Source organism: Acomys minous, assembly GCF_964271855.1.
Source record: "Acomys minous genome assembly, chromosome: 10".
Lineage (NCBI taxonomy): Eukaryota > Metazoa > Chordata > Mammalia > Rodentia > Muridae > Acomys > Acomys minous.
In genome coordinates, this window is record NC_140491.1 from 1,867,301 (window position 1) to 1,882,778 (window position 15,478).

Below are 15,478 nucleotides of genomic sequence, written 5' to 3' on the forward strand. Positions count from 1 at the left end.
TCTTTTTCTTTCAAATACCAACCATGTATACAATTAAGATTCTGTTGGACTTCCAATTGATGATAGCCTTTTGAGTACTGATGCTACAACTTTGTACCAAGCTTACCATCTTCATTTTTTCCCTTAAATGTGAGTTGTCTGCCACCAGGAAAATGAGCTATAGGAGAGAGGAAGTACTTTTGGGGGAAAATGCTAAATATGTGTAAAGTATCCTTTAACTTATATTTTAAAAATATCACACATGAATGCCATATTTACATTCTTTCTACCTCTCTTACTCTTTAGGATTCTCCTGTGTCCCCCACTTCCTCTCAAAGTTATGATATGTTCTCTTTTCGTTGCTACATATGCACAGAGTAATGGATGTGGAGAAAGAGAAAGGCTGTTGAGTTCATTCAGTGTTGTTTATATGTGTAAGTGTTTAATACTGAACACTTAAGATTGGATTGCCTATTGGGATCTAGTCTTTGAAGAAGTCTGATTCTCTCTCTCACCACAGCCATGAACTCCCTGTTAGTTTCTCATTTTGAAAAGAGGCTTTATGGTTCTTTAAAATGGAGTTTCTATTTTATAAGTTTTGTCCTTTTCATTTCATGAAAAAAATTAAAGTGATGCTGCTCAATGCTTAGCAAGCAGAGTTAGTTCCATAGCACTATTTAAAATGAATAGTGTCGTCTTCACTTCTCAATCATTACCCTGCTGTAATCACTATGAGGCTTTGGTAGGTGCTTTCACATGGTTCATCTAAATAAAACAAATCGGTATCATTATGAGGTATGGTGGATGAGTTTTTAAATTAATGCTGATGAGTAATAGGTTACTCTAAAGTGCCTGCATTCCGTCATAGCTAATAGTGCTTCAGTATTACCAGTCTTTTAAAATATCAGCTGTACTTAAGAGAAACTGGAATTAATACATACAGAATAAAGTGAAAAATGAAGACACTTTCAGGGTCTGTTTGGTGTCTCTGTTTCAAGCAGTATAACAAATAATGGACTTACACTGGGTTTTTGTTTGTTTCCTCTTTTTTTTTTTTTTTTTTTTGTTTTTGTGTTTGGTTTTTTTTTTAGGACTTTCTAGTGGACAGAAATGACAGAGGGAAGGAAAAGAATACCTTTGGGATACTCTCTCTTCCGACCACTGATTGTGCCTCTGGCTCTTGTCTCTTCTTTTACAGGAGTAACAACTGTTCTCACAATGACAACACTGAGCATCAGTGCTCGAAACTCTCTTCCCAAAGTGGCTTATGCCACTGCCATGGACTGGTTCATTGCTGTTTGTTATGCATTTGTATTCTCTGCCCTGATTGAATTTGCAACAGTTAATTACTTCACCAAAAGAGGATGGGCTTGGGATGGGAAGAGTGTAGTAAACGACAAGGTAAGTGGGCGCTCCCTTCTCATCTTACTTAGGAGAAGTTTGCACACATTCCAGCTTGTAGCAGAATTAGTCCTAAAATTTAATATTAAGAAAATCAGTAGCAATCTTCAAAAGTTTGCTCTTGCTTGAAATCCTTAAGGCTGCTTGTAATCACGACAGTTCTTAAAACCACCCCTCGGCAGCTGTGGCGTTCGATGTCTGGTGCTGTTGTGTGTTCACACATGCCAGGCACTGTTGTGTGTTCACACATGCCAGGCACTGTTGTGTGTTCACACATGCCAGCTGTCTCTCAGTCTCGGTAGTAAGCACAGTCTCTTCCTAATCCTAATCTTCCATAGTGAAGAATCCCAAGCTTAGTAAAGCTGTTCATGCGCAGCAACTCATACAACCGATCAGTGAGTTTACTGGAGGCCATGTCTGTCTGCCCAGAAAGGTCATGTCTTTAGTCCAACAACAATATACTAGGATAGAGCTTAGAAAAGAAAATGAGCATTAATTTCCCCAATTGAAGACTTCCTGAGTCTGTCAATAGCTCAGGGAGTCTTCATACATCCATATCTCTATTACTACTTTGTATAAGGGAAGGTGGCGTTTTTCTTCATGTCATATGTGGATACTAAAGTATCCAAGGATTTTAAATTGCTCACGTGGTCTAATTGGTGAAACTTATTTTTAATATTAATCTTTAAGATTATCAATAGCTACCTTTTCATATTTCAAATACCGAGAGGCTAATGGATATTTGTGTATAGACTCACCAGTGGATTCCTTTCTAATTTTATAAATTAATATATGTTTTAGGAAAAGATTTTGTACATACCACAATGTGGTAGATATATTTTTAGAACTGGAAGAAACTTCTATTTGGAAAATTTCTTCGAACACTATGATATATATTTTTTTCATAGAATTCGAAACACTTTTGCTTTGATTTGACTTTTGTTTCAGTTATTTGCTTGGTTTTAAATATTTATATATTTAATTTCTATACTATGTTACAGGCTGATGACACAAAGATTGAATGTTACAGTTTAAAACATCTGTTCTTTTTTCTAATTTTCTTTTTTAAATATATTTTATTAATTTGCTCATATTACATCTCAATTGTTATCCCATCCTTTTTTCTTTTTTTATTAATTTATTCATATTACATCTCGATTGTTAGCCCTTTCCCTGTTTCCTCCCATTCCTCCCTCCCTCCCACTTCCCCCCTTCTCCCCTCCCCCATGTCTGTGATTGAGGGAGACCTCCTCCCCCTATATATGCTCTTAGAATATCGAGTCTCTTCTTGGTAACTTGCTATCCTTCGTCTGAGTGCTGCCAGGCCTCCCCATCCAGAGGACATGGTCAAAAAAGGGTTATCCCATCCCTTGTATCCTCCCATTTCTCCCTCTCTTCCAATTTCCCCTTACTCCCCTCCCCTATGGCTGTGACTGAGGGGGACCTCCTCCCCCTGTATATGCTCATAGGGTATCAAGTCTCTTCTTTTTTTCTACTTTCAAAGTGATAGTAGCTGGTTCACTTGTAAATTGTGCTTGGCTACTAACAGAACTAGTAAAGAGATATGGAAACAGACTTGATCGATTTTCTATGCTTAACTTCTGATTGATTTGATTGTTTTCATCTCATTTTATTGCTGATTTGTATTGCTTTCATTTCCCATATTGTGAATTGCTTTTCATTTTATTTATGTGGTTACTTCCCTTTTGCTGTGTTGGTTATACATAGACTTTCTCAATAGATGACATGACTAGGGCAGTGCACCATAGGCTTTTTGAAAGGTTTCCTTAAGTAAATGATTTTTAATATTAGTATTGCAATATACATTGATGAGCGAATGTAATTATCTTAACCGGAACGTGTTTCAAAACCTTTGTAATAGGGAGTTTACATGAGCACTCCATTCAGTTTCATTATAAAATGAATTTGGAGAGATATTCCTTTAACTTACCTTTAAAATAAATAGGTCCTTAGAACTGGAAGGCAGTAAAGTAGACTACCATGAGGTGACTAGCTTCCCGGAAGACACTTCACTAAATCTTACCATCTGCTTTAGTTTTTATTAGATTTAATTTTTAAATGGAAAGTAGTGGTTTTCTTGAAATACAGAGGTTTTGTGCTTTCACAGTCCATTGACAGCAGGCAGTCCTCTGCTTTTGGCGTTTGTAAACATAAGTAAATGCAGTTATATTGTCAATCAATACAAAGAACAGCCATAGCTCATTCACTGTTCTGTAAAATACAAAAAATACCTGCCAGATTAAAATAATGCTTAGAGATACACGTCCATACCATGAATTGAAAACGAGAAATGTGCAGTTAAATTTGTGTGTCTAGATCCTAGACTTCACATACAAAGTGATGAACGAATGGGATTCAAAGATTTTTTTATGCTTCAGATACTTTTGAGCCCCAGGATCTCCATGGATCTTTATGCGCTTTTAGCCTCAGTTGCGACGTTAGTGAAGAAAACTTCATTCTACAAGTGTATACCTAGATCAGAGGGTGGATTCTGGAAGGACACACAGATGTGTGTTTATAGAGCACCCAAGTACTTGCAAAAGACTTCACATCCTGGGCCCTTCTCTAGCCACACCCAAGCTTTTCTTCCACTTATCCCACCCAGGTTTATTGGTTTTATTTCTTGAAAGCTTCGTTTTCCCAATTAACTGCCTCATTCATTTTTTCCTGATAAGCGGCCTAGTTAACTTGCCATGAAAGCAAATCTACAGCACCGGCCCCTCCCCAGATTTGATTCTCCTTTCACCTCTCGGGCTTTCTGAAATGAGTTCTCCCCAACTGTTCTCTTTTACTTCAGTTCTTAGTCCTCTGTAGCCTGGGATTCTTCCCTTCCCTAATTTATCTGTTCTCTAGTTTAACACCGCATGAATCTTGCCACCTCCCCTTGGAGTTCTCAAGAGTCTTCTGCCGCTTTGCTGAGGACACAGCCTTGGGTCCAACTCGGCAACTCTTCTCTTTTCATTGAGAAATGCTTTAGTGACGTCAGCATCCTTTGCCCGCCCCTGGCAGCTGGCACAGTTCATTCCACACTGCGAAGGCCTTTGGCCCCGTCAGAATGCAGCTCGTGTTTCCCCAGAGAAAGCCACGGCAGCCTTCTGTGATGCATTTGTTAGCGATCGTTGCTTACAATGCAGTTCTCAATTTCAAAGTTGTACTGAAAATATTTGCAGGGATATCTACAACATTAAACATATGATCAGCCCATTAATTGTCAAAATCATGTAACTCTTGCTCATAATTGACACAAATTTCAGTTTTTGGTATATCAGCTGAATATTCTTTCCATTATTATTGTGTCCCATTAAAAGTCCGTATGCCTTTCTGATTTTTGGAAAAACCCCTACATTCTTCATGACTGAATATTTGCACTTTAAGCCTGCCAATCATCATAATAACTGCTATTTTATTTTCAACATAGTTATTTTTATAAATCATTTACCTCTGTCACATTACACATTATGAATTGGCAACATTCTTACACACTTACATGTTCAGTAAATATGGCATGAACTATTGAAATAACACCAATTCAAAACTCTATAACTAGCACTCCTGTCGGATAGTTCCGTGTCACACCATCCACGTCGTTTGCCTTGCCCAGCACCATGCACCCATCTTCTTCCCTGGTCATTTCCACCTGAGGCTAAGACTTCAGTCTTTGAGAACTGCATATGGTGAGATATTTCCAGACATTTACAAATATTGTGATAAAACATAAAGGCCTGGGGCTGGAGAGATGGCTCAGCAGGTAAGAACATTGGCTGTTCTTCTAGAAGAGCCAGGGTCGGATTCCCAGCATCCACATGTGGGCTGACAACTATATGTACCTGCTGTCTCAGGGGATCTGACACCCACTGTGGCCTCCTAAGGCACTGGAAATATAAGCAGTACACCTGCATACACACAGAAAAATCAGGCACCCATACATGTAAAATAAATGAATAAATAAATAAATAAATATTTTTTTAATTAACAAAGTTAAGGATTTAGAAATTTGGGACAGAGTCATGTTCCTGGTATGTGCCTGGTCAGCTGTTTGGGGAAACTCTCTTGACTCAGTGTTCTTAACAGTGAAGCGCACCAGTAACTTCAACTCAGATTCACTCAGGTGTTCACTCAGGTGTTCACTCAGGTGTTCTCAGGCACTGGAATTCCTAGGGTTGTGTGTCTGTAAAATTGTTATGAATTGGCAACAATCTAATAATTAATAAACATGGCTATAAGAAACTCCTAAAAGACAAAGAAACAGCAACAACAACAGCTAAACAAAGGAAATCAAATGTCATGTACATCTTTGTCTTTTGCTCATATTTAAGTACTTCTCAGCAACTGATACCTCAGTCAGGGGCACGACAGACATGTCACATTCCCACAAACAGGAGACATTTTTCAGCATCTGACATTACCTCATGCTTATTATCCTTCTTACAAAGTATGCACATGTACCTCAATATTCTTACAGTTTATTTACTGCTTCCTGTTTGTAACACTTTTAAAATATACATCATCATCTTAGGGTTACCTATTTATTAGTACAGATCATTTAACTCTTCAGCTCTATAAGGAATTACTAAAGGTAGAATTCTACAACTAACATTATCCAAATATGTAGTTTTCTTATAGATTAGTTTATATGATGAATGGTAAGTAGAATTTTCTAAAAGTATTATGAGTTTATATTTATATACCCGTAAATATATTTAATTTAAGTCTGAGGATTAGTTTAGTAAAATTACTTGACTAAGGATATGTACTTCACAAGTTTTGAAACTGAAGTACAATTTTTCCAGGCTTGGTGCTCATATTCTACCTCTACCATTTATGAATCATAGTCATTTCCCTCAAAATATTGTGTGTATTCATGTCTCTGACATTAGACATGCTGCTCCTTCTTGGTGTAATATCCTCTTTTCTTCCCTGACTTTCGGTTGCCTAAAATGTCTTATCTTAGTCTGAAAATTTCCAGTCTTAGATATAAATTGAACCCCTCTATTGCTTTTTCAGAGCACCTGACACCAAGTTGTTTTGTATCAATTCACTAAATTACTATTTTATTGTAAATGATTTCTTCTACTACTGAATTAGAAAACCTGAGAAAATGAAGGTGTCTTACAGTTCATTGTATCTCCTGTCACCTAGTATACTATGTATCATATAGCTGGACTTAGCAAGGTTTTAAAGCCGTTTTAGCTTGAAATTTCATTTTTTATATTGTTTCCATCTATAAATCTGAGATAGAGAGTACAAGCTGGCAAAAAGGGCAGAGAATACACAGGAAAATAAATCATATAAAACCCAGATATAACACTGTAGTACTCAAACGAATGAAATAAGCCACTATTCTTTGGTTTGCTTTATTAATTTGTAAGTAACACCACATTTCAAAGTATACTTATTCATTTGTAAACTTAAATATTTTTATTTTATTCTGTGTATTGATGTTTTGACTGCACGTATGTCTGTGTACCAAGGGTGCCCATGGAGGCCAGAAGAGGGCATCAGATCATCTGAAACAGGAGTTACAGTTGAAAGTGAGCTCCAGTGTGGGTGCTGAGAACTGAACCAAGGTCCTCTGAAAAAGTAGCAGGTGCTTCCAATTGCTGAGTTTCCTCTCCAGCCTTTTCTTTGCAATTTTGATAACATTTTGGTCTGAAATAATTTGAGGTAATTTATTAAAGACCTTATGTAATCAAATAATAAATTTATCATAAAATTATGTATTAGCAGTAGGAAATAGAAGAAAAGCAGTTTCAAGGGTCCCCTATGATCTGTCTCAGTGGAGACAACTCACAGCTTAATTGTGCTTAGTTGTGCTTAACATTCTAAGGTTCTAAGTCAGCAAACTTGCAGGTGGGTTTGTGCTGATATGTTTTTAATCAAAAAGGAGGAAAAAAATAAATACATATAAAGAAAATTTTTTCTCATTTCACAATTGATTTTATGATAGAGTGATCTGGGTTCTGTGGTAAGTGGTGTCAACTTTTTCACAATAAATGCTGTAATGAATTTCATATTAATGTTTCTTGTAGTCCCCTTCAGCAAAAGCTGAAGGAATTATATTAAGACACAGGGCAGTAAAGGCAATTCTTCAAGGAGCTAAACTAATATGGTGCAAGTATATAACTTTCTCTTGGTCCAGTTTAAGCCAAGCAAAGCCTTTAGAGTACTTAGAGAAGTTGATGGACTGTTAAACCTCCAAATACTCTTCTGTAAGTATAACTTTTCCCTGTCAGGATGGTTACTCAGTTAAGGGTAGCATCCTCTGGCCAGAAAGCTTATTGTTGTTTTACAAGTACTGAAATTTCCAGTGGCCAAAAACAAACTGTAAAAGGACAACATGGCATGGCAGAAAGCAAATACCTTTGCTTTTGTACACTTAGATATTTTTCCCTCCAGTGCCAGTTGCATTGACTGTTTAACAGGAATTTGCAAATGCTCACTGTAAGGGCCGATTTCTGAAACCACCTGATAGTTATTTGCATTCATCTCGCAAGTCCTGCTTCTGATTGGTGCCCATATTTCACCTAGACAGTTCATTCAATTTGCAAGCACGTTACTTTCTCTATCACATAAAAGATGCCACGAGGTAAAGCAGATGTATAAAACCTTTGGATTTAGCAGTCAGGAATCATCTAGACTTGACATTTTAAATATGGATCAACAGTCCCCAATAATGTAATAAAGTAAAAACATTTTCAATCTTATCAAAGATAGTGTTCACTTCTCATTTTTAATGATACTTTTATTCTTTGAAAAATCCCATGCATGCATTTGATCATATCCATTAACCACCATCTCCATTCTCCATAGTTTCCCTACTCTGTCTCTCCCCAGATTCATAGCCTCTTTTGCTTATTTTTGTTATAGATAAGCCAAACCATCCAATTACTGCTGCCTGTAGGCCTATGAGTGTGTGCCCTTCAGTGGGCAGGAGCCCCAGCAGTAGATACATAGGAAAGCATCTAGTGTCTGTTCCTCCTTCCCTCCCAGTGATGAGATTTATAATATTCCTTTTTCTTTTTATTTCACTTCCCTGACAACTGAGCTGTCAACAGAGTGTGTAGCAGGTGACAGTTTATTGTTTTTTAGCAAGAGATGTATTAAAATACACCATTTTTGATTGAATATAAATCTCACCCCTGACCCAAGGTTACTTGCACACAATCCAAACACATCTTTCCCAGCACCACATATAAGTTGAGGTTATTTGTTCAGTCTTCCACAGCTCTGCATAGAAAAATGGTGAGCTTCGGGATAATAATGTAGTAAAACTGTGCATATACTGTTGGCTTTATTTCTGTCTCACAAAGCATTTTTTCTGTCCTATAACGCAAATTGCCTTATATTACACTTTTATTTTATTTAAACTTAGTTTTAATAGAATTTTACCATTTTGCAAAAGCATTTTTGAGTCTGTTGTGTGGCAGTAATTAAGCTAGGCTTTCTGCATGACATTCTGTGCTTTCAATCTGCTCCCAATTAAGTGAAAAAGACGGGGAAAGACCATATATGTGGTCTTTTGTAAAAACTAGTTCCTAAATGCTATGGTAAGGCGTGAAGGGCCACTTGAGGCCGTTGGAAGTGATGTCTCACTGAGTGTGAGCTGAGTGTAGTCATTACTAACATAGCAATGGTGCAAACTCTAGTATATCTGACTTGAGGATAAATCGCAGTTAATTATGAGGTCCATGCTGAATCATGGCACCAATCCAGGCCAAGGAGTGATCATGGGTGGGTACATTTGGCCAGCAGGTGGAAAGATTTAAGCTGAGCTTACTTTGAAATGGTTTCTGTTTTAGTTGCATAAATAAATAAATAAATAAATAAATAAATAAATAAAGTGAAGTTGAGTGATTGAGCAGTGTAGAGAGGATTTTTAAAAATTGCTCAGAAACACAGAGTTTCATTGACTTTTCCTCTCTGATTCTCTTTCTGTTTAAGTCTATTCTTGATTTTTAATGTTACATTTAAAAAGTTTGTTTCTGACATCTATCCTGGATCTGTATCATTCTTTTTTTTTTTCTGCTATAGGTCTCCAAGTGACAGAGAGTGACTTACATAGTGACTTAATATATGAATAGCCAGATGAGACTTCATAGCCTATGGCCATAGAGTGGAGGAGGAGGTCCCCCTCAGCCATAGACCTAGGGGAGGGGAATAGGGTGAAAGTGGGGAGGGAGGGAGGGAGGGAGGAATGGGAGGATACAAATGATGGGATGGCAATTGAATTGTAATCTGAATGAATTAATAAAATTAAAAAATATGAAGACTAGAAAAAAAAGATATTATGTTTGACTATAGGGAAATAGGTAGTAAGAAAAACAAGAGCATTTCTAATTTTCCAAAGAATCAAAACGATATGGAGATACAACAAAATGCCTTCATAGAAAGATTTCTGTTTAAAATAGAACAATGCGTTCAATAACATATTTTTCTATGTATATTTAATTTAAAACAATGAAGAAAGTTGGAATTATTTAGAATCATCATTATTTTCAAATGCACAGAAAGAAACAGTATTCCCTTTAAACTGGACTTGGTTATATCACGAGTCAGGGAAGCTGTGCTATGCTGTGGCTAGAACTGAGGAGATATGACACCGTACGGATGCCATGCACTTCATTTAGTGAACTTGTTAGAGCTCACCAGCCAGTGTAGGCTCCTGAGGAGACAGGGTGTGTGTCTGTTAAACTTTCTTTGATGCTGATGTGAAAATGGTAATGTTTCCAACTTCCAAGGGAGTGTTTTGGAGTCAAGTCAACCATTTGTTTCATACTTAGACCTCCTGTGAATTGTGTACTTATCTTTAAATATTAATATATATAAAATATTAAATATTAAAGCAATATTTTCTAGAATGAAAAAAAGATTCACTTTTTTCTTTTACAGTTAGGATAATAAAAATTCCAAACACATATTGGAAATGCTGGGGAGTTTTTCTTTTCTTTTTTTTTTTTGTGGTTCTTACAGAGTCATAGTATTAGTATAAAAGAAACAGAAACAATGCCACACATACCCAGGACTGATATTTGGTTAGTACTTACTGGGAGAGGCTTTTGCTTATTTGACAACAATGTGTACACTGTACACTTCTTTTTCATTTATTGATGACCTTACTAGTAACTTTATACATTTAAAATTGAATGATAGTAAAATGAAATGTAGAAGAATCATTAGTAAAATAAAATTCCATTTCTATCTATAAATGCTTATAGTGACAAAATATATCTTTATCTTTCTTAACTTCTATACCATAATTTATAGTTTTAATGCTCTATTTCCGTGAAACCCATCCTGAGTCTTCCCGTTCAATGTTTTTGTAGTCTTCCCTAAATACATAATAAGTTATATAGACCATACAAACATTTTACTGATGATGATTGTCTAAGTCAGTGGTTCTCGGCCGGTGGGTCAGGAACCTTATTGTGGGGGTGTGTTTAATGCCCTTTTCACAGGAGTCACCTAAGACTACTGGAAAGTGCAGATATTTACATTATGAACTATCATAATAGCAAAATTACTGTTATAAAAGAGCAAAGAAAATAATTTTGTGGTTGGAGGGTTTGGTTACCACAGCATGAGGAACTGTATTAAAGGTCACAGCGTCAGGAAGGTTGAGAACCACTGGTCTGGATTATTATAGTTACAATTTTCACTCCATTTCTCTTGGAAAAAAGTAATTTTATAATGTCAGTATGGAATATGTTAATTCATCTGTTTATCACAGTAAGTCAGTATAGCATTTTTAATCAGTATCTCTCCCTTTTATCAGTCAGGGAGATGAAACAGGGAGTGGCCAAAAGTTTTATTCAAGGTCTTCATTCTCTTTAAGCTCAATCTGATCATTATTTTAAAATGTGATATATACACATATATATATACATATATATGCATATATATTACAATTGAGCCAGTATCTGTCATGCATTTCTGGATTATTGAACCTTTTAAATGTGGACATGGTGATATAATCCTCAATTAAGATATTTTTGGGGAAAATGCTCTAATTCAAAACTTCAAACACAGTTTTCATACAGAAAGTCATTCATTGCAGGGGTTTAGAAGTTTGACATCTCTCATTTCTGTGACTTTTTTTTTCAACTATTTCTTTGATGAGAGTCCTTGCTGTGCTTTCAAACCTCCGTAGCCCCTGTTCTTAACCTAATAACATGGGGATAATATGAAAATTGCTTCCTACCTTTTGAGTAACTCATTGTTGGTTCGATTTTTGGCATACAGGTAAGTCATAATGTACTCATATTTGAGTAAATAGATAAGTAGTGTTTGTATTTTCAGTTTTTTGTCATGTATATTTTATTCCTTCTTCATGAAAGATATTTATAGGAAAGTTCTGTACCATGTGTTGAGGTTACAAAGATCAACAAGGCAGAGACACAATCAGTTCTCATTGAATTTAGATCCTAATGAGAATAGAAGATTTCAATCAAATAATCACATTGCAAAGAAAGTACTTATATACTTTAATAAATGTTATGATAGAAAAAAATTAAGTATTATGAGACTGAATATATGAGGAACAAAGATTATTTTGTGGTCAGTGTATAGGCAAGGCATTCCACAGAAATTACATTCAATCCAGGATAAAATATGAAACCAAATTAATACTGTGAAAAGTTGGGTGAATACAGAGGTATCTAAGATGGAATACTGCAAGGTACCCTAGATGTCAAATATTTAGAAAACTAAAGTTCTCCCACAGGTGTTGTATGTAGTGAGCACAGAGAAGCAATTGTTTGAAGGATACTGTTTGTATCTTAGGCTCCACTAGCTTCTGCTGTAGAGACTGACACTTGGGAGTGATGTATTCTCACTTGGTTCCTAAGGCCATCTCTGTTGCTATAGTGACTAATGGCTGGACAGGTCAGGCCAACCCAGAGGATCACAGAGGGGAATCGGAGCAAGTGATGGTAACTGAGGCAAGAACTGTGGGTACTTGAACTAGAGATTCTTCATTAATAAAACATAAAGGGATAGGCGGCTTATGGAGGTGAAAAGACAGAATTCATATTGTCTTATTATACTAGTGATTTACAGGTTTCCATTCACATAAAGTAACAATTTCCTGCAGCCTCACAAGTTAATCATAAGATGGGTGGAGTTCCGCTACCTGACAAATAATTGAGGTCATTCACTGTTGATGTTCAGAGCTCTTCTTAAAATCCTCACATTTTACATATTTATTTTTCATTAATTTAAAAACATATGTGAGTGATTTTTAAGAGTAAAACTATTATTAACATTTTATATTACCTCTATTGTTATTTTCCATGTACACAGCAGAAATTCATTCTGAAGGAAAATGTGCCTGTGTTGAACTCTATGTGTTTTCTCACCGATGCGTTAGGATTTACTGAACTTGCTTTGTTTACTTTTCCTCTTCTCTACCAATAATGATGTGGACTTGAGTAATATTTTTTCTAGATTTTTTAACTAAAGTTTGCAAAATTTTAAGCAGCAGGCTCAACTCACACTCAATACATTTTTTGTATTTTCCAATAGAAAAAAGAGAAAGGCTCCGTCATGATACAGAACAATGCCTATGCGGTGGCTGTCGCCAATTATGCACCAAATCTTTCCAAAGACCCTGTTCTCTCCACCATCTCAAAAAGTGCAACGACGCCAGAGCCTAACAAGAAGCCGGAAAACAAGCCGGCCGAAGCCAAGAAAACCTTCAACAGTGTCAGCAAAATTGACAGAATGTCTAGAATAGTTTTCCCAGTTCTGTTTGGTACATTTAATTTAGTTTATTGGGCTACCTATTTAAACAGGGAGCCTGTATTAGGGGTCAGTCCGTGAGTCTAGACGTTGGTTGTTTTTTGAGCTATATAGCAACATTACACTTTTCTTTTTTGCTGTGTACAGTCTCACCAATAACTGCTATTCTATGACCCAATGTGTACAGTATGTATATAGTGATATTGCTTACCAGTAGACCTCTAAAGAAGACCTACCTGCACTTGCTAACTCATGGAAATACAGGCAGAAAACACCCCGTGCCAAAAGAGCCATTGCCTTTTCTTAACAGATTTACTGTAGGATCTAGTTAAAGTGGATTTCAGATCACACAATTTCCTAATTTTCTAATTATCAGGAAAGTTGGAATCCTATGTCACTCTTTGGAGAATCTTTGATTTAGATATTACATAGAAAAATACTTCTATTGTTGCCTAGGGATGATCAGAGATTAATTTAGACATTCAAATATGAGAACAGCTGAACCTATGGTCAGCTACCTTCAGGAGTGTTCAGAACCCCTGCTAATGTAATTGGAACCTTGACACACATAAGGAGAAAGATAGTGATGTGAAAACAACTTTTAATTACTATGTAGAATATCTATAGCCATGTACATATTACAAGCATGACAAGCTCAAATAACTATGAGTCACCATGACAGGATGTTAATTATGCTTAAATTTAATAACTACTGGAATGTCATGGTCATTACAATTTTAGTTTCAGAGTTTATTTGAAAGTGTAACTGAACCTCACAGCTCACTTCAATCATTGGAAACTACCTAACATTAAAAAAAAAAAAAAGGAAGATATATGGAGTTGGTCTTTCCAGGTATGTGCTGTCAGCTGAAATTTTCTGGTGCTGGGGAATGGAAGAAAGCAGCCACCTGGGCTGCAACAAAGTGCAGTTCATTCGTGTCAGATTAGAAAGCTGTGCCAAAAACTCCAAGCGATGAGGATTCATAGGTGTCCCAGGTACAGATGAACACTTATATGATTCTCTTCTTTCCTGTTTACTGCAAATTCTGCCTTAAGGCTTCTTCTCATTAAGACTGAGAAGCCACTAATTATAAAGGAAAGGACAGTTAGTTGGCACATTTTTCTGTCCAGAAAGAAGCTCTTTCAGATAAGAATTAATGTAAATCTGCTTTTGTAAATTGCAACTTTCAATTTCATTGACTCAAATTTACAGCAGCTTTGTATACCAGAAGAGATTTTGGTAAGAGTTGAACATTTTTAAACCACAAATTTAAGACATCACATCATCAACAGATTGTAGGTTATGTCACACACACACACACACACACACACACACACACACACACCACACCTACACACACACAGCACATACATACACTGACAGAAACACACACACACACACACACACACACACACACACACACAATGTAGCTACATTAAAATCACGATTTTCAATTTTATAAAGTTACAGATTGTTACTGGGAAAATTTCATTTTTCTTTTAATATTTAAAGATATTTATGCCCCTGAAATATGCTAAAGTTAACTGTGTTTCTGTCAAAACTAAATTTACCTTTGACTGACATGTATATTAGCAGTTATTAGTTGACTTTTAAAATTAAATGCAACTTCTCAATGATGTTTTGTAGAAACCTAAGTAGTCAAATAGTGGAATTTCTTGTAATTTTGTACAGTATTTGAGTATAGTGCAAAACAGGTCTGTTCACAAAAATCAATAAAAGGGGCATCTCCTGGAAATAAGCAAACTCTCAAAGAAAAAAAACCCTACTGTTCCTTTGCCTCATTCAACTTTTTAATTTTCTTTTCAAGTGTGATTCTACTATGTTCTTTGCATGACTGTAGTAGTACCAGGGTCACAGCTGGATATCACCAACACAATTCGCTATGAAGACAGCCTTGACGTTAAAATCTTCCTGACAAAAGTAATCCATAAACCTTAATAAAATGATTATATGAGCCAATAAATGTATTTTGTTAATTCCCTTCCAGTAGCATCTTCCTTATCATCTAAATAATTTTAAAGTGTGAATATCATCCATCCAATGAAATAAAAGATACCGCTCTTTCTTAAATACTTACATGCAGCAAAGGCTCTTGTGCACAGCTTGGGGATGGGTGCAGCTGTATGTGAAGGAATGTGATATTTGAAGGCAAATAGTAAGGGGTTTTCTGTGGTGTTTGTTGCCAATACCATAAGAACAGTTTAGGGTGCTGAAGGGAGCTCAGAGGGTAACAGTAGCTATTTCTCTGTAGAGGACTTGATTTCAGGTCCCAGCACCCACTTAGTGCCTCACAAGTGCCTGTGACTCCAGCTGTAGAAG

The 15,478-nt window shown here is 36.2% G+C and overlaps 1 protein-coding gene across 2 annotated transcripts in view; it reads left to right on the forward strand.

The window, feature by feature from the left end:
* The window catches only part of GABRA2 (gamma-aminobutyric acid type A receptor subunit alpha2), a 124,416-nt gene extending 109,276 nt beyond the window's left edge, over positions 1-15,140 (forward strand). For both annotated transcript variants that reach the window (XM_084797283.1, XM_084797284.1), the window contains exons 9-10: positions 1,178-1,380; positions 12,922-15,140. In XM_084797283.1, coding sequence (XP_084653409.1) covers positions 1,178-1,380; positions 12,922-13,218 — 500 coding nt within the window. In that variant the 3' untranslated portion in view covers positions 13,219-15,140. The remainder of the gene's footprint in view (positions 1-1,177; positions 1,381-12,921) is intronic.
* The last annotated feature ends 338 nt before the right edge of the window (positions 15,141-15,478 follow it).